This window comes from Lacerta agilis, chromosome 13 (genome assembly GCF_009819535.1).
Source record: "Lacerta agilis isolate rLacAgi1 chromosome 13, rLacAgi1.pri, whole genome shotgun sequence".
NCBI lineage: Eukaryota > Metazoa > Chordata > Lepidosauria > Squamata > Lacertidae > Lacerta > Lacerta agilis.
The window spans coordinates 26,405,601-26,429,837 of NC_046324.1; the positions used below are offsets into that span (position 1 = coordinate 26,405,601).

The 24,237-nt window shown below is 46.7% G+C and overlaps 1 protein-coding gene across 5 annotated transcripts in view; it reads left to right on the forward strand.

Moving 5' to 3' along the window:
* FRMD5 (FERM domain containing 5) overlaps positions 1-24,237 on the forward strand; it is a 135,148-nt gene that overhangs the window by 87,524 nt on the left and 23,387 nt on the right. For 3 of the 5 annotated variants that reach the window (XM_033167151.1, XM_033167145.1, XM_033167147.1), the window contains exons 2-4: positions 18,765-18,869; positions 20,259-20,301; positions 21,876-21,954. In XM_033167151.1, coding sequence (XP_033023042.1) covers positions 18,765-18,869; positions 20,259-20,301; positions 21,876-21,954 — 227 coding nt within the window. Of the gene's footprint in view, positions 1-18,764; positions 18,870-20,258; positions 20,302-21,875; positions 21,955-24,237 lie in introns of those variants that run through there. The other 2 variants (XM_033167146.1, XM_033167150.1) reach the window with 2 other exon arrangements.

Below are 24,237 nucleotides of genomic sequence, written 5' to 3' on the forward strand. Positions count from 1 at the left end.
CGGGTACAGGAAGTGTTTATTCTTTGCCTCATTTCCCCACATTTTGCCAAATGCCTTAATGCCTTTTCTGGGCTTCCAGCCTTTGTCCACTGGGGGTGTTTTGTTGTGCTGTTTTATTCATTTGGTGAGAAGCTGCCTGGGGCAGGATTTATTCTGCCCTTGAAGCGCACCAGCCTCTCTCAACCTGGCGCCCTCCAGATGTTTTGAACTACAGCTCCCATCAGCCCCAGGCAGCCTAGGCTGATGGGATCTGTAGTCCAAGTTGCCAGGTGGAGGAACACTGCCCTAATAATTACCTTCTACCTCATGATTCCTCAAATCCAGGTTTGTCATATTTCCACAGCTATGGAACTCTTTCCCTGAGGCGTGTCCTCAAAACCTGGCCCCTCTCGGCTTTGTTTCAGCTGTTCAGTTGTGGGCTGGGTCTTCCTCAGGCTGGTTCCCTCCAGATGCTTTGGACTACAACTCCCATCAGCCTCAGCACTGTTCAGCTTTGCTGGTTGGGACTGGTGGGAGCTGTAGCCCCAAGCATCTGGAGGGCACCAGGCTGTCACAACATATACATCCATGTGCCCTTTCCACAAGACAAGGCAGGCGTGTGCATTGTGGTACTTGGGGAGATGTATTTGCAGAAACGAAAAGTATGAGGTTGAAATTCTTCCATGCAGAAATTATCCTTGGTAAACTGCTAAGGAGGACGGAGGAGGGCCTCCCAGTCCCACCCCCTGCCCTGCACGACAGCAGCTCAATTTGTGGCTGGTGCTGTGAGGAACTGTCCACAATAAAGAATAAAAGAATTCTAGAGTTAGAAAGGACATAAGGGAGTCATCTAGTCCAACCCCCTGCAGTACAGGGATCACAGCTAATCACAGCTTCAGGAACCCTAAGAAGCAACACACCCTGCAAGCAGAAACAGCAAAAGGCTGGCCTTTTTGAAGTATTAGGATTTTTAAAAACAAAAACAAAAAACCTGTTAGCTCTCCAGCTGTGGAAAAGTTTCTAAAGCCCTTTGGTGCCAGCTTTTAAAAAGAGGAAAGCCACATCTTTGTAAGGACGGTGGCCACATCCTTTGGCCAAGATGCGCCCACCTGCCATATATCTGGTGCTGTGCATGGGGCAGGTGTGGGGCTTTTAGGGAGGCGGCTGGGTTGAAAGGGGCTTTACAAGCACTGACCACCAGCTGATTGGAGATGCCTGCAAAGCACCATGCTTGATCTCAGTCTGCCCAGGCAAAAATGGGCCACTTGTGGTCATTTTGGTGTCAGGTGATTGACAGGTGTCAATCACCTTTCAAACATGGCCCACTGGAGGTTGGGGGGGGGGTCAGAATCCAGCCCACCCTGATTCTTCTTCAGCTCAAATGAGCTGCTTCCCAGTGGCTATAAAAATCCTTCTATGACCATTGAATCATTGAACTCTGTAGAGTTGGAAGGGATCCCAAGGGTCAACTAGTCCAGCCCCATGCAATGAGATGTGACGGCCTGGGATTCACCCATCATGGCAACTGCTAAAATAATGCATTTTGAGGGTTGCTCCTGTTGCTGATGGGAAAGAGACCTCCCCTCCTTCCTAAATCAGGGTGGTGGGGAGCTGCGCTGTTGCTGCCTCTCCAACTCCAGGAGCCAAGATTTTAAAATTTGAAACATGTTAATTGAGGCGGGGAGGGGAGGGGGAGGAGGCTGTGTCTGGAAGTGGAGCAAAAGAGTGGAAATCTTCCCATAAACAGCTTTGGAAGATTATGCGGGGGGGGGGGGGGGAATAGGGCTATGCTGATTAGAGCTTATTGTCCTCTCCAGTCAGGAGTGCAAGCAAGACGCCTGGCTCCACTTATCACTGCAGCAAATGCACCTTATTAGGGGAGTCATTATTTTATGAGGCTGTGCAGTCCGGGGAGGACAGCAAACATCCAGCCCAAGGTACTTCTCTGCTCCTGTTCCATGCTGGCATTGGAAAGTGCAAGGCTGTGTAGGCAAAGGTGCAAAGCTTTGGCCATGCTTGTGAAATGTGAAGGATGGGGCTTGTTTGGGAGCCATGGGAGCAAAGACTGTGTTATTTTGATTAGGAAGGCCTATCTGACGATAAGAGCTGCTTGACAGTAGAACAGACTTATTTTAGAAGCTGGAGTACTTGCCTTCCTTGGAGGCTTTAAAATAGAGGTCAATTGGACATCTCCAAGGAATCTTTAAGCTGCGATTCCTGCATTGCAGAGGGTTGGACTAGAAGACCCTTAGGACCCCTTCCAAAATCTACAGTTTTATGGTTAACTTTTTAACTTAAAAGGGATGTGGGTGGCGCTGTGGTCTAAACCACAGAGCCTAGGGCTTACCGATCAGAAGGTCGGCGGTTCGAATCCCTGCCACGGGGTGAGCTCCTGTTGCTCGGTCCCAGCTCCTGCCCACCTAGCAGTTCGAAAACACGTCATAGTGCAAGTAGATAAATAGGTACCGCTCCAGCGGGAAGGTAAATGGCGTTTCCATGCACTGCTCTGGTTCACCAGAAGCAGCTTAGTTATGCTGGCCACATGACCTGGAAGCTGTCTGCGGACAAACGCCAGCTCCCTCAGCCTATGGAGCGAGATGAGCGCTGCAACCCCAGAGTTGTTTGCGACTGGACCTAGCAGTCAGGGGTACCTTTACCTTTACCTTTTTTTAACTTAAGCAACCTGATTTACTATTTTTTGCCCAGACCCAAGAGAGAGGCATGCTTAGCTTTAACCTAAGCACACATCCTTTCAGCTGGAACTCTGATTTTCTGTCTCATTCCTATTGAGACCAAATTAGCTTGACTTTAGGCAGCGACCATGTGCTATCACACACATTTAGAGCACATGGCTTTTCCCAAAGAAACCTGAGAGAGAGCTCACAGAGCTGCAATTACCAGCACCCTTAACAAACAACAGGATGGGGGAACTGTGCCAAAGCCAACCCAATGGATTTCAACCAATATAAATGTTAATCCTCCTTTTCACGAGGCAAGATCAGATGCACAAATACATTTGGTGGGTGGCACCTTCCTTGATTTTTAAAAATGGGAAAAGATCTGGGATTTTAGTAGATGACAAAATGAACGTGAGCCAGCTGTTGTACAGCTGCAACAAAGAGCTAGTGCGATTCTGGGCTACATCAACAAGAAGTATACTATCCGGAAGGTGAGAAGTCATGGTCTCATTGTGTTCTACTTTAGTCAGACTTCGCCTGGTGTGCTGGGTCCAGTGCTAGGCATTCCTCTTTAAGGATATTGGCGCCCTGGGATGTTTCCAAAGGGGAGAACATCAGAGATGGTGAGGAGCCTGAAGGGTCAAATCCTAGGAGGAAAGGTGGCAGGAGAAGTTGGGCATTTTGAGATGAGGAGGCAAAATAGTCATCACATATAGGAGGACTCTCACAAAGGTGATGGACCTCATTTCTGTTGGCAGGACACAGAACAGCAGGAGCGAACTGCATGAAAAGGCATTTTGATTAAACATCAGGATTCCATGATGGTGAGCTGTTCTGAGAAGACTTTGTTTTGGGAAATGTCACAGCTGTGATTCCATGCCCTCCAACATTTCTCCGATGAAGAAATCAAAATAATAATAAATAAATAATAGCTGCCACGGTAACTGGTGAGGTGAATGAGCCGTGGAATGGGTTTTGTATTACCTGAGTATTCTGTGGGTCTTGTGTTCAACAGACAATCGCTCTGTTGAATCATACAGACAACTCTAGAAAATTGATTGTTGTGACAACAGCAAGGACACCAGCTCGAAGGTATTCCCTTTAGTGTTTGCAGTGGTTGCAAGTGGATTTATGCCAAGACACAGGCTATGCAAATGCTAAGCAGAGAGTGGCCCTGTACTCTGCTGTTCTACTCCAGGCAAAAAAATGAGAGACTTCAAAGGAGAGGCATCTGTGGACTTCAAAGCAAGAAGTGCCTAGTTTGGATCTTGCCCCAGCCATAGATGTCTGCAATAGGAAAAGAGTAACGGTGATTGAATACATCCGTACTAAACCACCATGTCCATAAATTTCCTAGGATTTAGTTGAACTAGCATCAACTTCATGGAGTGGAGGGCTATTAATTGCCACTAACCACTATGGCTATGTTCTGCCTCCACAGTTGGAGGCAGCAATGCTTCGGAATGCCAGTGACTGGAAGCCGCAGGAGGGGAGAGTGCTTGTGGTCAAATCCTGCTTGTGGGTTTCCTATTGGGGTATCTGGTCAACCACTGTGAGGACAGGATGCTGGACTAGATGGGCCATTGGCCTGATCCCAGCAGCCTCTCCTTAGGTAGTTATGATGGGCAGGTGTTGTATTTATATGTCTGGTAGAGGCTCCTCCCGCAATGGTTCAAATGTGACAGCCTCAACCTCAGAGTGACTCTGTGAAATTAACCAAGAATGAGACAGAATCTCACAGGGGCGCCTGAAGTTCAATTCAGTTGTTCTCTGCTAGCAGTCAGATTTTTCCAGAAAACAACCTTGTTCATTTTTGCTGCTTGTGTGTTGGGATTGCACTTCCTTCACTCTAGACCTGAAGCTGCGTGTTCATATGTGACAGCCCTGATTTAGCTCCCTCTGTCCTATTTTGATGGGAGAAGGTTTGGCATGAAATCCCCAAATGATGACTTTTGCAGGAAGCGAGCAGGACATTTGCAGGCCTTTAGATTTGACTCCTTGTAAGTGGAGGGAGGTTGGTCTTGCCCCACTGTTTAATTAACATGGTGAGGAAAGAAAGCGACATCCCTTTTCTAGATAATTGTTTTTTAAAAATGAGGCAGCCTCTGGTTTGGAGATGTCGCTGGGGAGGCAGATTTCCACTCCTTGGCTATTAGGTTCCTGCATGTATTAATAACTCAATTTTCTGTAATAATGGGATTGTGGCGACCTGTGCTTCTTTCCTGCAACCAAGAGAGCAAAGGATCTGAATGGGAGTTTGGATTTTCTCTGAGCTGCTTCCGCTCCTTCCTCTTCTCATAACCCTTCAGATGCCAGAAGTTGCAGTGGCCTGCGGTGATGCCAATCCCCAGCACAGCAGGGCTGCCTTATCCAGACAAATAACCCAAGTGCGGGTAATGGGACACAAATACCAGGGGGTGGAAGGAGCATTTCTTTCCCCAGCACTGACGGATTCCTTATTAAAGTCCTCCATGGCAGGAACTCTGCTTTCCTGACACATCCTCCGTTGCCTCGCTTGTTCCGCAGGAGGCTGCCTGGAGGCTCCTGCGGCTTCTGCCGAGTGCAATTTTGTTTTTTTCAAAAAAAATGCATTCTGAAGAATTCCTTTGCGCCCCGTTCATTATGAATATTTGAATGGTGCTAAGTGGCTTATTCTGGCGGCACAAACGTGTCTCCGGCGTGTCCTTAATTGGGAGCCACGGAGGAGTAGGAAACAGATGGCCACGATGGCAGAGGGATTGACGCACCCTGGGCTTGGGGGCAAATGAGGTCGGTGCTCCTGGGTTTCTCCTTCGTTTTGGAGGAGGTGCCGTAGTACAAGCTGGTTAGGGCTTTTTTTCTCCAACTCTGATGGCTTTTGGAGCAGGGAAGGAAGGAGACCTGGGCTGCCTCTTCACTCAGTGCGAATTGTTAAACTCTAGAACTCGCTCCCACAGGAGGTCACCGACTTGGATGGCCTTAAAAGACAAATTCATGGAAGAGGAGAGGGCTATCAATGGCCACTAGCCATGACGGCTGTGCTCTGCCACCCCTGTTGGAGGAAGCAATGCTTCTGAATACCAGTTGCTGGAAACCAAGGAGGAAAGAGCGGTCTTGTGCTCGAATACTGCTTGAGAGTTTCCCATTGGGGTATCTGGTCAACCACTGTGAGGACAGGAGGTTGGACTAGATGGACCATGGGCCTGATCCAGCAGTCAGACTCTTCTTAGTTCTTCTTAACTGGAACACAGGGAGTTGCCTAGACCAACACCACATTCGCACCATACATTTAAAGCACCATGACACCACTTTATTTTTAATTATTTTTAAAATAAATTTTATTTTTGGTTTTTCAAATTGACAGCAATAATCATCAAATACGATTACATACATAGTTGTGGTTGTTTAGACTTCCCCCCCTCCCCTTCCTTGGTTCCCTATGCAAACATTTGCAAAACGGTATCTCTTCCTTAGCTCCTTTTGTTTACCACTCTTTGTATTTCTTCTAAAGTCACATTTTAACCGCCAGATTTTAAATTAATCCTGCTAATGTATTGAAATGTTTACAATACATCTTTTAATAATCCATGTCTCCCCCATTCTTTGTTGAAAGTTCTTTCTTCTTGATTTCTTAAGCTTCCCGTAAGTTTTGCCATCTCTGCACAGTCCATTAACTTTACTTGCTTTTCTTGCTTCGTTGGGACAGTGTACTCTTTCCACCTCTGAGCAAAGAACATCCTGGCAGCCGTGGTTGCGTACAAAAACAATTTTACCTGTCCTAATATCACTATGACACCACTTTAAACAGTCATGGCTTCCCCCAAAGAATTATGGGAGCTGTAGCTTTTTAAGGGTGGAGAGAATTGCTAGGAGACCCCCAGTCACGGAGGAAGCCTCCTTGCCGCTTGGGGTGGCGGAGCGGAGGCACCCCCCCTGGGGGCAGGAATTTCCGGGCATGCGTAGTGCATCTGGGCCAGCGCTGCCCCATGACCCGCCGCTCGGCCACCGGCTCGCTCAGTCGCCACAAGAGCAGCAGCGCCAACTATGATGCAATATGCATGCCCGGAATTTCTTCTTTACAGACGGCTCATGGGGCTGCCCCGTCCGTCCGTAAAGAAGCATGGACGGGGTGCCAGGCAGCAGGGGGAGGGGCCGGGGAGTGTCACCCCCCTCCCCTGGAACCCGGGGCGACCCGCCCCCTATGCCCCGCCCTTCCTACGCCACTGGAGATCCCTGTTCTTCTCCCAGAACAGTTTAACAATCAATCCCTCTTCCCAGGGAACTCTGGGAATTGTAACTCTGGAAGGGGAATAGGGATCTGCTAACAAGGCTAAGCACCTTTACCAAACTACAACTCCCAGATTTTTTGGGGGGGAGGGAGGATGGAGAAGAGTCCAAGAACAAAGTGGAAGGTTTTCAGCACGTTGACATTTGCCTAAATGAGCAAGAGAAAAGTTGGAAATGGGAATCTGTCCCACTGAGAGCACCTGGTGAGAGGGTGAAGGCAGATGAAAGACTTTTGAAATCCAGCGCACGAATTAAAATTTAAAGAGATAAAGACTCTAATTTGGGGCTTAAGGAACCAAGAGGCACTTGAAGCTCATTTCTCTTAAGTAAGTTCTCTTCCTGCGGGCTTATATAAACATATGGAGAAAAAAGACCTCCCATAATGAGCCTTGAAGGGAGAGATTAAAATGTCAGTTAACAGGAAGGAGGATTAGAGAGGAAAGGGGAATTAGCCTCAAAATGTATTTGCCTCAAATATGTCAAGATCACCATTTAAAAGTTGAGATTAAAGATTCAAGAAACTTTGCACCCTTCCATCCCTTGACTTTCTGAGCAGATCTGTAAGCATAGCAAGAATCGTGATGATATAAGAAGCGCCCTGAAGCTGCTAGATGAGGCCAAAAGGAGCCCATCTAGTTCTGCTTCCTCTTCTCACAGTGGCAAACCAGATACTGCAATGGGAAGCCCATAAGCAACAGCAGCTCTCCAACAGCAGTTTTCCATCTTATGATATTAAGAGGTAGACTGTCTCTGGGCATGGAGGTTCTTCTGTCATAGCAGACCTCCTGAAGATGAGAAGCCCACATGCAGGACCTGAGGGCAATGCATCTGGAGGGTACTAGAATGGGAGAGGCTCCTGCAAACCACCCATGAATAACTCCACAGCCTTTGCTCTGTAACCCTCAAAAACAGCATCAACATAAGAAGCAGCTGCTGGATCAGGCCAATGGCTCATCTTGTCCAGCATCCTGCTCTCAAAGTGGCCAACCAGATGCCTGTGGGAATCCCACAAGCAAGGTTTCAAGCACAAGAACCCTCTCCTTTCCTGTGGTTTCCAGCAACTGGTATCCAGCATTGCTGCCTCCAAAAAACAGATTTGGTATCATAGAATTGTAGAGTTGAAAGGGACCACATGGGTCATTGAGTCCATCCTCCTGCAATGCAGGAAACTTTTGCCCAATGTGGGGCTCAAACCCACGACCCTGAGATTAAGAGTCTCATGCTCTACTAACTGAGCTGTCTGCCCAACCCTAATCACATTGCTTGTGGCTCTGAGGTCTGCCTGGAAGGTAGTGCCGTCAGCTGGGCTCACTTTGTCCTCACCTGCGCCTAGTCATGTCCTCTTCAGTCATTTAACACACAGCGAAGTGCAAGGCAATGAATGAGCCAGGCTGCTGCTGCTGTGATGGAACAAACCAACTTGGCAAAATTGAGGGGGAAATAATGGTATTTGTGTGGGCGGCGATCTTGCCGGTGGTTTAACCAACTATCACCTTTGCAGAATGGCTTGGTGACTAACGGAGCCTCCCAATTGCCTGGGCTGGATGGTGTCATTCGCTTGCAGAGGGCTGATTAGGAGATCTCATCCCCAACTGCCTGAAGCTGGCGGCATTATCAAAAGTAATTACATAAATACCACTGTGACACCAGCCAGAATCTCATTAATTTCTCTTTTATATCTGAAGAACAATTGAGTTGCAGTTAGGAATATTAATGCCATCCTCTTTGCCTGCAAACCTGTGCAGTGAAGATTGTACCCAGCATATCCTTAAAAGGGAAGCAAGAGAGAACTCCCCACCCCACCCCCAAGAAAGCATGTTTTCTGCTGCTCCAGAGGGTAGGATCCAAACCAAGGGATTCAAAGGGCAAGAAATAAGATGTTGAAAAGCATTGAGGTCCACCTCCAAGGGTCTTCTGGTGGTTCCCTCACTGTGATAAGTGAAGTTACAGGGAACCAGTCAGAGGGCCTTCTTGGCAGTGCTGCCCTCGCTGTGGAACAACCTCCCATCAGATGTCAAGGAGATAAAGAACTACAGAACTTTTAGAAGGCCGCCCTGTATCAGGATGTTTTTAATGTTTGATGTTTTACTATGTTTTTATCTGTATTGTAAGCCACCCAGAGTGACTGGGGAAACCCAAACAGATGGACGGGGTATAAATGTTGTTGCTGTTGTTGTGTTTGCCTGGGTAGACAGAGAAAGGGTTGTCTGAGTACATGTAGGTACCTCTGAGCTTTGCAAAGCCAACAGTAGAAATGGAACAGTCACATCATTCATTGCTCTACCTGCCCATGCACCACACTCCCACACTGCCGGATGTTTGCCCGTGAGGGAATGTGGCTCCGGAGTTGAAACACCCGAGGCCTTGCCAGCCTCCCAGTTTCAAGAAATATCCCCATTGTCGCAAGGATGGGCTTTTTGGAAACAAAGCAGTGTCTGAAGTGAGCTGCTCTTTCCAGATGATTATCTTAGAGCAGCTGCTTCCTTGGAGCTGGTTGTCAATAAAATGAAACCCACAGGGTCAATCTCGTCTCTGATCCATGCAGGCAATCTGTGCGCATTTGCACACACAGGCTGGTGTTCCTAGTGGAGACATGTCTATTATCCAGTGTTCAGTCAAGAGTGGCTCCTGCATTATTCCCCAAGGATGGGAGATCAGAAGCAGGCAGAGTGGTTTGCCTTTATTGTCCCAACGCAAAATGATAAAAAAATAATAATAATAATCTCAGGAATATGTAGAGGAAGCTGATTTGAAACGCAAATAGTAACAGTCTGTTTGCAAAGGGGAAGTTGCAAATGATTGAAAACACCTGCATTTTGCACGGTCGTGGAGCATTTGCAAATGAAGGGTTTTGGAAATGGTTGCAATGCGGAGAAATACCCAATTTCAATAACCCTCTTGGTTCGCTCTGCTGCTGAGCCAGCTCCTGGTGCTCAGGTGCAACAGCAAAGGGTGCAAATGGATGGAGACCACTCCTTACCCCCAGTTGGTGGCCAGAGGCAGCATCAGTGCTCTGGAATGAGTTTGCCTGCTTGGTCCCCGCTGACAATTTATGTGGAAACGTTGTGTCAGGGATTTCTGAAAGACTGGTGGTGCTTATTGAGCCGCTTTTGAACTGACATAGCAATGAGAAAGTAAACACTTTCCTTTTTTCCCATCCCAGTTTCCAAATTGCAAAGGACTTAACACTCAAGTTAAGAGAGCAACCAAACAACTAAAACAGATGAAAATCTCATTTCTATAAGATGAAAAACAGTGATCCCCAAAACCTCCTAATCTGGATCTCTGGAAGGGACTTGCCTCCCTTTTCAAGTTGTTACTTTCATAAGAATGCAGAGAATTCCTTGGAGGCCACATTCTTAATGATTAATTTAAAACCTGTTTAATTCAAGTTAGGGAGATCAAAGAGGAAACAATTTTATGCATATCAGTGTTTGCTTTTTGACACTGGAACCTCATTTCTCTGCAATTCAGCAGGATGCGGTTTGACTTGTTTTCTGTGATGTTTTCTCTGTTGAAATTGAAATGGAAAACATCTTGCAGGCATCAGGATGAACTCCGAGCATCGTCCCCCTGCAAATCCTTTTAAGAACCATTCAAGCAGGTTGGAGAAGAGAGTGCGGGCTGCTGCCTGCTAGTGTCTGTTTCAAGTGGAAATCCTGCAGCCTCTGGTGCCTTCCTGGGTTATCAGCAGCATTTGCTGTCACTACAGTAAAATACTATTTAAAGTTGCTGCAACAATAACAGAAGAATCCAGCTTTCAGGCTTTGCATGGCTGCCCAAGTAGAGAGAGAGAGAGAGTTCTCTATTGAACGAAGCATAAAGTTCTGCATTATAACTTTAGATCAAATTTTCAAGAAGGTGCAAATGTTTGATTTTCCTCCGCTTCCTGGGATCTTGCTGTCTGCATGCGGATATAGTGGGAAACCCGTATACAGTATATCTAATTCAAAATATGAACAATAATAAACCATAAAATCAAATGTTACCGTTTGTCATGGCAAGATAAAGAAAACGATGTCCCAAGGGATCTTGGAGGATCCTGTCCACACTCCTTGCTCAGGATGGAACTACAGCATCCTTTACAGATGCTGTCAAATCTCTGCTTAAATATCCCAAGTGAAGGAAACGCCATCACCTCCTGAGCATGCCTGCTCCATTGCTAGATGACACCTCTGGCCTCTGAGACTTTTTCCTCGCTGTCTCATAATGCTATCTATTTCCTCCACACTGTTCATAATCTTATACATCTCTGCCATTCATGTGGAACCGGCTCTGTTACAGGTGCCACATGATACCCATTCTGCATTTGTAATAAATCAATATTTTCATAGGGAAGTACTTAACGCTTCGGAATTCCCTGCCCATTGAAATCAGGCAAGTGCCTCTGCTGGACTCTTGTTGCCACCTGCTAAAAACATATTTCTATATAGACATGCCTACCCAGATACATAGAATGTGGATGTGTGTTTTAATCTGTTTTTAGTTTATTGCTGATTTTTAATTCTTTTTGAATGCTTTAAATAGTTGTTTGGTTGTTTGTTTGTTTGTTTGTATACTATCATGAGGTTTGTTTGATTTTACAATCGGGCGGTGATGCCATTTTATTAAATACATAAATAAAGGCAACAATTGCCCTCTCCTCCATGTATTTGTTCAATTCTCTTTTAAAGCCATCTAGGTTGAGTGGAGTACAAATAACATTATTATTATCAGTGCTTTTCTTCTAGGAAAAAAAGATGCCAGTACTGTGTACCCTTGAGTATCCCCCGGTGGGGGGGCACTGATTATCACCATCACCATCACCATCACCATCATCATCATCATTAAACTTCTATAATGTCACCTCTTACATGCCTTTTCTCTAAACTAAAATAAAATAAAATCCTAAAAGCTCCAACTTTTCTTCATGGGGGAGTCATTCCACCCCCTTTATCATTTCAATTACTCTTAAAGCCTTTCCCATCTCTACAATATCCTGGGGCGACCAGAACTGCGCACCATATTCCAAACGCAGCCGCACCATACATTTGTGTAGCAGCATTAAGCAGCCCTTGCTAAGTTTCAGCATGCGCTTCGGAAGGCTGTCTTTGTGATCTCCGGCGGGATGCCTGCTGCATTGCCTCCGTGATAACGCACAGCCACATCGCACGTGGCGTAAGGTGGCGTTGTGAAAGTGTGCGGCGCCCATTAGGGGCTGCTCATCCATGAAGGGGAGTAAGTGGAGGCAAGGTGGTGATTCACGGCTTAATCTTTGATTGATCCAACAACCCCGAGGTTCCACATCATGTGTCAAAAAAGAAAATGGGTGTCTTGTTCTAACAAAGCCTCTTGAACCAAACCACCAGACGGTTTTCAATGAAGGGGTTGATGTACATAAACAGAGATGTCTGTTCGTGAGAGGGGGGGAGGGAGGAGAGGCTGCTTTGACAACAGCACACAGTCCTCTGGTTCCAACGATGCTGCAAGGAGTGAGACGGCAGCACAGACGTTTTCTTCCCCTACGTATAGAAACCTCAAAAATGTGGTTCTGTTGAAAGAGGCGAGCCCTTGTGGCCCCTTTTTCCTGCAGAACTCTGCCTTCCTCTTCAAAGACACTTCCAGGTCAGCTTGCAAAGAATTGTAGAACAGTTGAGTTGGAAGGGGACCCTAGGGCCCATGTGAGCTTCCTTGGGGAAAAGATCCCACAGTTGTTTATTTGTTTTGGTTTTTTTATTAAAGATTTTCTTGATTTACAAGAGTGTGTGCAATGTCTCTCTCGTTTTTTTTTCCATGTAACATTTTTACAAATCAGTTTGGGTTGTTGAGACATTAGGGAGAAGAGGGGGAAAGAGGTGGGTGGGGTGGGGGGGATGGGTGAGGTGGGGTGACAATGTTTCTATTTTCCTTAATATATGTAGGGTTTGGTGTCAGCGTTGTTTGTGTAGGTTCTCTGTTGTTCGCTTGTGCTTCTTTGGTGGTGAGAGATGTCGGGATTGGCATAGGGGGTGATTGTTCATTTGTGGTTGGCTGTGGTGATCTTTGGTTTCCTGTGTGAGTGGGGTGGGTGGGTGTTTTGGTCAGGTTAGCCATATTGATTTGTATGCTGTCATTGTCTTGTTGGGCTGTGTGTGTGATGAAGGGGAACCATACCGGGGTGAAGGTGTCTTCCTCTGTTTGTCCCCGTGTCAGTTTCAGGTTATTGATTAGTTTTTCTAATAGGGCTGTTTCCCATACTACTTGGTACCATTGGTCCATGTTTACTCCTGACAGGTCTTTACAGTGTCTGGTTATGATGTTTCTGGCTGCTGAGAGTAGATGGATTATGAGTTCTTTGTGTTGTAAGTGGGCATTATTGTCTTGGAAGATGTTTAGTAAGACCAGTTCTGGGGTGGTTTCTAACACTTGCTTGGTTATTTTACATATTTCTCGTGTGGTTGTTGTCCAGAATATTTGGATTTTGGGGCACTCCCACCACATGTGGAAGTATGTGCCTGTGGAGGTGCACCCTCTCCAGCATTTTGGTGAGGTTCCTGGGCGTATTAGCGTTAATTTTCTTGGTGTTAGATACCACCTGTAGGTTAGTTTTAGGGTGAGTTCTCTTCTTTTTGTTGATATGGATTTAAAGGGGGGGTGGGGTTTAGACCACATTCTGGTCCATTGGGTGGGGTTGATTTCGTATCCTATGTCATCCTCCCACTGTTTTTTGATTGTGTCTAGGGAGCTCGTGGGATTTTTGAGTAGTATTTTGTATATTGCAGATACCAACCCTCTGCCGTGTCCCTTTGTCATTAGGATGAAATTTTCAAAGGTTGTCAGGGGTCTAGTTGCTGCTGATTTTACTGCTGGATTGTTTAAGAGGGCATGTAATTGGTGTTGTGTTAACCAGGGCATTTGGGTGTCTTCTAATTTGTCCTGTATTTCTTGTGTTGACAGAGGTTTGTTATTTTTATAAAAGTCTATTATGCGATATAGGCCTTTGGATTGCCAGGTTTTTGTTTGGAGGTTTTGTGCTGCATGGTGGAATAGTGGATGGTAGGTCAGGCGAATTAGTGGGGATGGGGTTGGAGATAGTTTGCCCGTTTCTGCTTTCCATGCTTTGAACATGGTTTGTGTGTACCTGTTAAGTGTTGTGGGTATTTTTCTTAGTTTGTTTGGGAGGAGTGGGTATGCTGTGGTGCAGATATTTTCAATTGTGTCCCTTTCTAGGTGTATCCATTGTTTTGTCTCGTCTTCTAGTATATATGGGATTATATGACGTATTTGGTTGGCACTGTAGTATGCTTCTACGTTGGGGATTCCCCATCCTCCTTCTGAGGTGGGGAGGTGCAGGTATTTGGTGCTTATTCTTGGTTTCTTGTGTGAGAAGATAAAAGAGTGCAGTTTTCTCTGCCATTTGCGGAGTTGGGTTGGGGGAATCCAGATTGGGAAGGTTTGGAACAGGTAGGTTAGTTTTTGATCATGGCTATTTTGTCTGGAGGGTCCCACAATTGAGGCCACCACAGATAATCCCCCTTTGAAAAACCCTGAGCAGATTGGGAAACCAGCCATCTTTTAGGTACCCTTGTTCCAAGCTTTGATGGGTTTTCAAAAGCAAGGCTAGCCCTTTGATTCTAGGATATTGGTTCAGCTGGATATTATTAGTGGCTCAAAGGAACGAGATGTATGAACTTTAAAATGTCTCCTTTTCTTTCTCATAATTGCTTTTAAAGAACGAAAATTCTCGGGCAAGTTCTCTTTCTCTGCAGCAAATGATCAGAGCAACAGTGGAGAGGCAGGTCCATGCATCAAGGGACAGGGAACCTGGCACCTTCTGGTGTGGCCCTGCTGGCTGAGGCCTTGCGGGGGGGGGGGTGTTGAGGCTATCTAGAGGGCTATTGATATTCTCTCCCTGCCCCCCAGCTTTGCTGCGTTTGACTCCTGTCAGTGCTGCTGAGTGCTGGATAACAATCTTGTCTTTGAAGGCAAAGACTGGAGCAGTGAAGGAGAGCATTTGCCTGGGGCTGTGTGATGCCTGCGGGTGGGGAGCAGGGCAGAGGCCAAGTCCCTGGTGATCAAATTCTCCTGTCCTCCTGAGGCAGCTGCAGCTTCCCTTTGATTTCGCTAAGGACACATTTTGCTGGTTTTCAGGGGGCTGCAGCTTTGACAGCTCCAAGAGTGCAGGTGCTGTGTGCATGTCTGTGTTTTGTTGAGCACATTTTGGCCCTGAGCATCGGCTAGAGGAAGCTAGCCTGGCCCAGAGGTCTAGCTAGCCCTCAGCCAGGCTCCATACCACCATGCACCCTGCTTCTTCTTCTTGCAGTCGTGGTGGCCTTTGCGAAGCTTGGAGAGTTGTTTGCAAAAGGTCACCTTTCTCAGTGAGCAAAATGGGAACATAGCGGAATCAAGCTTGTCATTGCAGCAACAGCCGGAATCCAGGCAGGGCTTGTTGGCGATTCCAGATGCAGTGACATTTAGCAGCAGAGACTTCGGAAAAGCAGCTGTGGCCCAACCTGGGGGGGGGGCTCCAAAGTCACATGGCACAACTCACCATGGCTGGAGGCTGTTTGATCAATTACAGCCCAGTTGCTCAGTCCATGTGCAAGAAGGAGGGGAGGCACTGATGCCACCAAGCCAGCCAGCCAGCCAACACCTCCCCATCCCAGCATGTGCTGTGTGAAAGAAGCAGGATTAGGTCTCTATCAGGTCAGCAGCCACATGTCCCACGAGATGAGCCCCACATTCTGTATTGGGTCACAGCAGCCAACTGGGGCCCATCTGCTTTTATAAGCACTAAGAGAAGGCGGGGGGGGGGGCAATGATTTCTGGTGATCCTGCCCTGCATTAAGACAGCACATTGCTGCATGTGTGTAGAGGAATCATGGGGAGGATTCTGGCTTGAGGATCTTGCTAGATGCTGAACTGAAAGGAAGTCGAGCGAAGTGCATTAATCAATCAATTAGCACAATTAATCAGTCCACTGGCTGCAGACGCAAGCTGTATTTTCTGTCTTCCCCTGGCCTCTTTGAAAGGTCATTTGGCGCTTTCACAGCACAAAGCACTCAAAAGTATCCCAAACAGGTTTCCACAGAGGATTTTGTTTGGAGTTACCTTAGCTGCTGCAGAGAAATGTTGGTTGTCGAATGCACCTAATTCCCCTGGGTGTGCATAGGATGGCATTTTAACTTGGCTGTGAATCACTGGACTGATTTAATAGAACACCATAAATTGCTTGGAAAATACAGGATTTCCTGGATGGCAGGTGGGCACAGGATGGAGGGAGCCAACAAGGTAGGCTCAGGGCTGCAATTCTCCATAAGAACTGGTCCAAGTTAGAAACTGAGGCAGACTAGAAGGGCCATTGGCCTGATCCATCGGAGCTCTTTTTATGTTCTTATGACGGGCCAAAGGCAACATTTTCATGCATTTCTCTGCCTGTTTTTACCTCTGGTAAGTGGCCCCCAGAAGACTGCCTGGAAGGGAATGTGGCCCTCAGGTTGGAAAAAGTTTCTGTTCCTTCCCCTGTGCTAAATGGTTGGTTGTAGATTTGGGCTTCCTTTACCTAAGGTAATTCTAAAGACCAGGGACCTGAACTCATGAGTTCAAAAGAGAGGGGGGTGTTGCTGTCTACACACACACACACACACACAGCTAAAGAGGCAGCTCTGAACGTGTGTGAACTGTGAAGTGCCACACTTAGTATTGGTGGCCTCTTGACAAGGCTGCCTCTTCCCCAGCTGATCTTCCTCCTTTCATTTCTCCTCCTTCCTTCTGGCATCAGTGAATATTCCTAACAGAGCTTGAAATTAAACTCAATCTTTATCTCGGTCTGCTGCACTCTCCGTCTTGCAGGGACGTTTCCGAGGGCGCCCTGAAGGGAGCCGGGAGGAACAGGAAGGAGCTGCTACCGGGTTCCCCAACAACAGCAGGGAGCGGTGCCCACACTGGGGGCCCTGCAAGGGCCAGGAGGAGGGTTGGCAATGGGTTGCCCTCCTACTTTCCATGGTTGCTCATAAAAAAATGGGATGTCTCTCATGTAGACAGAGTTGATGGGAGGTTAATGATATTGTAGAGTTGGGAAAGGTTCAGATAAGGGCAACCAAAATGATCAAGGGGGTGGAGCGAATCTCCTATGAAGAAAGGTTGCAGCCTTTGGGACATTCTAGTTTAGCGAAAAGACAAGAGTCAACATGATAGAAGTTTATAAAATGATGCATGGATGGAGGGAGTGGGTTGAGAAACAGGTTTATCGCTCTCTCCCAACACGAACTTATGGACATCTGGTGAAGCTGAATGTTGGAAGAGTCAGGATAGATAAAAGAAAGTCCTCCTTCATGCTGCTCATAGTTAAACTATGGAACTCCCTCCCACAGGAGGCAGCGATGGCCACCAACCAGGATGGCTTTAAAAGACAACAATTCATGGAGGAGAGCACTATTGATAGCTTCTAGTTATGTTCTACAATTGGAGGCAGAGCTGCCTCTGAATACTAGTTGGTGGAAACTGCAGGAAGGAAGAGTGTCCTGTGCTCAAATCCTGCTTGCGGGTTTCCCACAGGGCTCTCTGTTTGGCCACGGTGAGAACAGGATGCTGGACTAGATGGGTCATTGGTCAGAAATTATGGGGGCTGTAGTCCAACAATATTTGGAGAGCACCACAATAGCTCCCTGTTGTCTAAAAAGTATAGACAGTGCCAACTAAATTTGTTCAATGGCTGGCCTACTTAACAGGGATTGAGTGCTAGTTGGGTGCTTGGCATTGCAGAGAAGATGAGGAGTGATGTGGTCTCTGCCGGAAGGGGAAGGAGAACTCTGCCTCCAGTGGGCAAGAGGCGGGTGGAGGAGAGATGCCAAACACGGCAGTGGACAGTAGAGGGGAAAGCAGAAGGTGGGTATTGTAGAACTAAGGAGATGGAAGAGGTCATTTATCCACCCAGTGGGTCTTCTGGGAAGGATGAGGATTATGCAGAGCCTGGAGGTTGGATATACAGTGGTACCCCGGGTTACATACGCTTCAGGTTACATACTCTGCTAACCCAGAAACAACGCTTCAGGTTAAGAACTTTGCTTCAGGATAAGAACAGAAATCATGCTCTGGCGGTGCAGTGGCAGCAGGAGGTCTCATTAGCTAAAGTGGTGCTTCAGGTTAAGAACAGTTTCAGCTTAAGAACGGACCTCCGGAACGAATTAAGTACATAACCAGAGGTACCACTGTACTGTATTGGCGTCAAATGCTCCACCATCAGCAGTGCATTTAGCCCTTTCTTTGCCTGCTGGAAAACCTAACATTTGTAGTTTAAGCACTAATCTCCCTTGATTCTATAGATTTGTGTAATTAGTTGTCTGTTGCCAATTCCAGATCTGTTCAGAACAGAGGTTGCTTCAGCACAAGGTGGGATTTACCAGGAGAGGTGTCCCTGGCCAAACAATGGTCTGAAATGGCTGGTTTAGCCCAGGGAAGCAGTGAAGGTGCCTCAGAAGGTTCCAACCTGGCTTTAGCAAAAGCTGTTGGAGGTCCAGGGTCCCTTTCATAAGCCCAGGTGCCCTGGGGTGGGACTCAAGCTATCGTGTCCCCTTGTCCACATATCTTGGCGATTCCATATGTCATAGGAAGCTGCCTTATGCTGAGTCAGACCTTTGGTCCACCTAGCTCTGCATCATCTGCACTGACTGGCAGTGGATCTACAGGGTTTCAGGCAGGATTATTTCCTTGTGCTACCTGGAGATGCTGAGGATTAAACCTGGGACCATCTGTCTGCAAGGCAGATGCTCTGTCACTGAGCCCTTCCTGGTTCATGAGGAGTATGTGTTCAGGCCATTCAGTAACAGTCACAGTGGTGGCTATTGTTCCCTCTCTGATCAGGGTCCACCCTTTGTTTTGCAGAGAGATGCAAAAGGGCAGTACCTCTTCGACCTCCTTTGCCATCACCTGAACCTGCTGGAGAAGGACTACTTTGGGATCCGCTACGTGGACCCCGACAAGCAACGGGTGAGTCCTGCGGAAAAGGCCCCAGCAGGCCCAGCTTTTGGTCAGGCTTCAAAGCTTGGAGTGGGAGTTAGCAATGCCTGGTTCTGCAGCGAAAGCAGAACAAATAAATTATGCAGAAGCAGAAGCACTCTATGCAAATGGGCTGGCTTTGCAAAATTTATTCAGGGTGCAAAATGTGACCTCCTTGCTCTGCAGCATGGGGCTTCTTGGTTGCCTGCCCTTCAACTGTGAGCCAGCCCTTCACTCCAGAGAGAGAATGCAAAATGTGGATACAGCCCCAACTCCTGCTTCCTGACCATGGGGGCTGGGGGTGTTTGTCTGAGGCTGGCTTTGGTTTTTCCAGTTTGGTCCTCTGCTTTCCCCTCTGCAGGGAACCCTTCCCATTGCTTGACTTAGTTGTCAGGGTTTATATTATTAATTACATTTATATCTCACCTTTCTTCCAAGTCACCCAACTTGTTATTTTTAAATGAAAAGCAGCTCGGGAAAAGATAATTGCATCTTTGCTTTCATGGGTGGAAAAACAGCTGAAGGGTTCTCATTTCGAACAGGGGGGAAAAATGGCCCATGTGGAAAAGGTCTCTGTGCTTATTTATTTAAAGTGTTTTACTTAGCTCTGCATTCAAAAAGGCTCCCAGTAGCAAATCAGTAAGAAATGAAACAAAATAGAAAATTCTTTTTTGTTTCGACTATGGCAGACCAACACGGCTACCCACCTGTAACAGTAAGAAATGAGACAGACCCTGCCTTCAGGTTTTCAATCTAAAAGATGTGATATGAAAGGAAAATGGGATGAGGAGGGAAGAGGAAAAACCAATAAACTTAATCACTGATTTTTAGAAATCTCATAGTGGTTCCAGCTGGGATGGACACAGTTCAGAGAGGGAGGGAAGGAGCCAAAAGGAGCTGGTCTCTAAGCAGAACTGATGCAGTGGTCCTGCTTCCCTTCTCTCCCTCTATGGCAGCCTGATGAAAGAACTGCTGATAGTGACAGCTGAGGGAGAGGAAGAGCCGGGCACAGCTGGTCTCTCAGCAAAGCCAGTGGAGTGGCCCTGCTTCCTTTCTTCTGTTTCAGCCTGATGGAATGGTTGCTGCTAGTGTAGGGGGTAGCTGGGGAGCCAAAGGCTGCTGATCTTCCAAGAGATCCAGTGAGGTGGCCATGCACAGCTGTGCATCTTTTCCCCTTGGCCGTTCCTCCTGCCTCCTTAAAACAACACAACGGCCAACCAAAACATCCCAGTAAGACTGCCCTTGAAACTCGCCCTGGTCCACCTAGGTCAGGACCCTCTGTAATCCAGTTTGGTTGTGTGCATGAGGCCCTCCCCACAGGTTTTGTAGCTAGCGCTTTGCTTCACCTCCTTTTGAAAACTGGTTTCTTCTTCATTTCAGCACTGGTTGGAATTCACAAAGTCTGTTGTGAAGCAAATGCGATGTAAGTATTGCCTCGTTAAGAGAGCCGAGACAGTGAAGCAGCCCCTGATGTGATGGAGGGAGCAGCTTTCGATTCTGCCAAGGGGGTTGGGGTGGCATGTCTTTTTGTTGCAAAGTGTTTTTGAGGTTTTATTACAATCAAGTTGTATTTACATTTTGTTGAATTACTAAAATAAAATAAAATAGGAGCAAAAAGCTTCTGCACTAGTCTGGACAGTGCTTTATGGAGTGACTCACCTACGAAGAAAGCTTGCAGCATTTGGAACTTTTTAGTTCAGAGAAAAGGCAAATGATAGGTAACATGGTGGAAGTTTATAGTTAGGCATGGTATGGAGAAAACAGATAGAGAAAGGTTTTTCTCCCTCTCAAAAGATTAGAACTCGTGGACATGCAGTGAAGCTGAACGTAGGAAGATTTGGGGTGGATAAAAGAAATAACTTCTTCATGAAGCACATAAAAGGAAGTATGTCTTTATGCAGCACACAGTTAATGCATGCAACTCCCTCCCTCAGGAGGCAGTGATGGCCACCAAGTTGGATGGCTCTAAAAGAGGATTAGACCAATTCCTGGGGGAGAGGGCTATGGATGGCTACTAGCCACAATGCCTATGCTGTGTCTTCAGAGTTGGAGGCAGTAATGCTTCTGAATACCAGTTGCTGAAAACCACAGGAGGAGAGAGGGCTCTTGTGCTCGGATCCTGCTTGCAGATTTCCCATGATTGGCATCTGTTTGGCCACTGTGAGAAAAGGATGCTGGACTAGATGGGCCATTGGATTGGTCCAGCTTTGGGACTCTCCTTGTGCATGAATGTCCTCATGGGACATCAAACTTTCCTGGTATTTTCTAAGCACCGTTAGACTTTAAGAGCTACCACACTTGCTTCTAAGGAACTAGCTGATCCCACTTCTCACACCATTTGACTTGACTTTTTTCCTGTATTGGTGTTTTTTTAAACCACAAACTCCAAACAAATCTGTCTCTTCCTAATAACATCACTTTGCTGCACAGAAGGCTCATTCTTTCTTCTGCACATGTGGCCATGAGTTGTATGTGCACTTGCGTCTGTGTCCAAGGGCAAGATTTCCTCATCATAAGCTTCACCTGATTTTCAGCCATCCAGTTTCCTTATTAAACGTCTTTTTGGGTGTCCAATTCCCAGCCTAGGTTTTTCCTTTCTGCTCTTCAGCTCCTAGAGTGGCTTGCAGATATCAGCGAGAAGAAACCCTAAGCCCTCTGGCTTACAGTTGAAAAGTTATGGCACAAAAGGAAAGCAGGTTGATTGGAAGGAGGAAATAGGCCCTCTTGCTAGAGTGGTCATTACAAAGATGAGTTTGCACCAGGAGGAAGAGATAGATAGATTTATTGTTACGGTTCTCAACCAGCACGCAGGAGGAAGGGTGTATTTGCTCACTGAAATTTGAGTGTAGTGTTTGGGAAGAAGGAGTTAGGGGGACTGCTGAGCTGTGCCTTGTCCCTGGATCTTGTCCCTAACAGGCCCTGGGTGGTGGTGGTGGTGGGAGGCTGTTGTTGACTCTCCAGTTGATATGCTAACCATGATGCTGTTCTCTCCTGCAGCACAGCCTCCGTTCACCATGTGCTTCCGGGTGAAGTTTTACCCTACCGACCCTGCGGCCCTGAAAGAGGAAATCACCAGGTAAGGCGAAGGGGGAGAGATGCCTCCCACATCATTGGGTCTGGCCACAAAAGGAGCTGGTTGTGATGTGGGGCTGTGGAGGATCCTTGGACATTTTGCAAAGGGGTAGCATTGCCTCCCCACTCAAAGGACATAGAAAGTGTCTGCATATTGAGACATTGTGGAGACATTAGAATCTGCTTTATACCCAGTCAGAACTTGGGTCCATCTAACTTAGTACTGTCAACCCTAGAAGCCTCACGGTTTTAGGCAGAGGACCTTCCCAATCTTGCCTAAAGGGGCTCCTTCTGCATACAGAGCAGGTGCTGTGCTGCTGAGCAACCAACTCTCCCATCCAAGGCACCTTTATTACAGCTGTTTGGTTCACCAAAAGCAGAGTCCCAGATTTTCCTGATGTTGCCATTTTGTAGGAAAAGAGCTTTGCGGAGCCTTGGAAGCAGATGATCCACTTAACCATTTTTCCTGAACGCAAAAAAATGCAGACTGTTATTTGACAGTGAGGACACTGTGATTTCTTTGCAGACTCCCATTGTGCCAAGTCAGCTTCTCTGGTTGTAAGAGGAGAGTGATTTGGCTTCTTCTCGAACTGAGAAATTGTGTGTGGCGATGAGCTCTTGCTCATTTGTATAGCAGGAAACAAAGTCATGTCTGGGGTGGTAAAGCTGCACTCTTGTTTCATAAATTGGAAGCCAGGCTTTCTTCTCTGAGCCTCTTATTTCTCAGGTATTTTTAAAATCTAGAAGACTATTCTGAATTTTCCAAAAATGTAGGGCATAATGTTGTTTTTGATCAATCTTCACCAACACTTGCTCTTTTTTTAAAAAAAACTGAAATGCCACTTAATATTAATTTGCAAGATGTGATGTTCTATAACTGTTTCTGGGGGCCCAGATGTCCTTCCTAAAACATGGCAGAAGAACGTTAAGAAGAATAGTCATGGTTTTGCTTGAAGGAGGGAAGCAAGATGTTCATGAATCAATAATGGTCACCTGTTCTCTATCTCGCTCTCCCCTCCCCGATTTCACACTGTTCTACTGGGCTGCCATGGCTTCACCTCGCCTCCCCTGACTCTTCCTCCAAAAAAAGCCTCTTGCAAGATTTAAACTCTCTAAGGTCTTAGTCCAGAATTAGAATGCCATACTTTGGAATAGGGAGTGATTTATTTTGGCAGTGCAAAATGTTCAGTACTGAATGCCTCAGGGTGAGGCTTTGGCCAGCTGCACTGGCTCCCAAATTCGTGGTCCTCCAACAGGGATGGGCGGATCCTGCCCTTTCCAGTTTTTCTCAGTTTCTCATTTTTTTTCTACTATTGCCACATCAGTTTTTGATATATATATATTTTAAAGGGTAAATCCGGATTAAAGTGGTGGCAGAGGGAATTATGGGCCTGCATTTTTATGCATGTAGATGCTGCAAAAAACAACAACAACCCATCTCTCAGTAAACACCTGCCTGGAAGCTCCCTGAGAGTCCCCTGAGGCTGTCTAGTGAGATATGAACATGCTCAATCCTCATTCTAATCAGCCTTTCTGTAGGGGTGAAGCCAAAAGGGGTGTGGAGGGGGTGATTGGAGCCTTACCAGAGAACTGCTATTGAATTGCTACTCCTTTGTTTTCAATGATGACTGCACATACTGCTCACTGAGCAAGTGCAAGGTTCTGTAAGTCATATACATGGAAAGTTCGTGGAAGTTTCTGGAAAGAAGGTCTTTTACCTGTGTGCATTGATAAGGTGGCTTTTTGCAGATGCTCACCGTCATGATCAAAGGTGGAGCATCAGCTTTGCTTCCTTTCCCCCCGGGCCAAGAATCAGAGCATCAGGCAAAAGCATATTTTGTTCTGAAGTGGGGCTTGGTCAGTGCAAGTGTAGAAAACATGGATTTTGGCCATTTCAGGTGGTCCGTAAACGCATTGTCAGATGGAAGGATGAGGCAACCTGGGGAGTCTTGAACAGCAAAGTTGATGAGCTTAGCTTTTTCCTCCCCCAAACAGCTGCCAGGAAGATCTGAGCTATTGACAGTATGTCCATGTCAACCTCTGGCTTGGGTTAGTTAGTTTGGGGATCTAATCCGGGTTGAAATTTGCTCACCACTAGTGACACGGGGCACAGGGAGTAAAAAGCATAACAAGTTAACTCCACAGACTCAAGGATATAACTGAAGCAAATTGGTGTGTTTATTGTTGTACAATGCTCCAATTAAAAGAGTTTATTTCCTTTCCCAACTGGAGATTTGGTTTCCTAACCCCCACAGCCCATCTGCTGGTAAAACATAATTTCTAAATT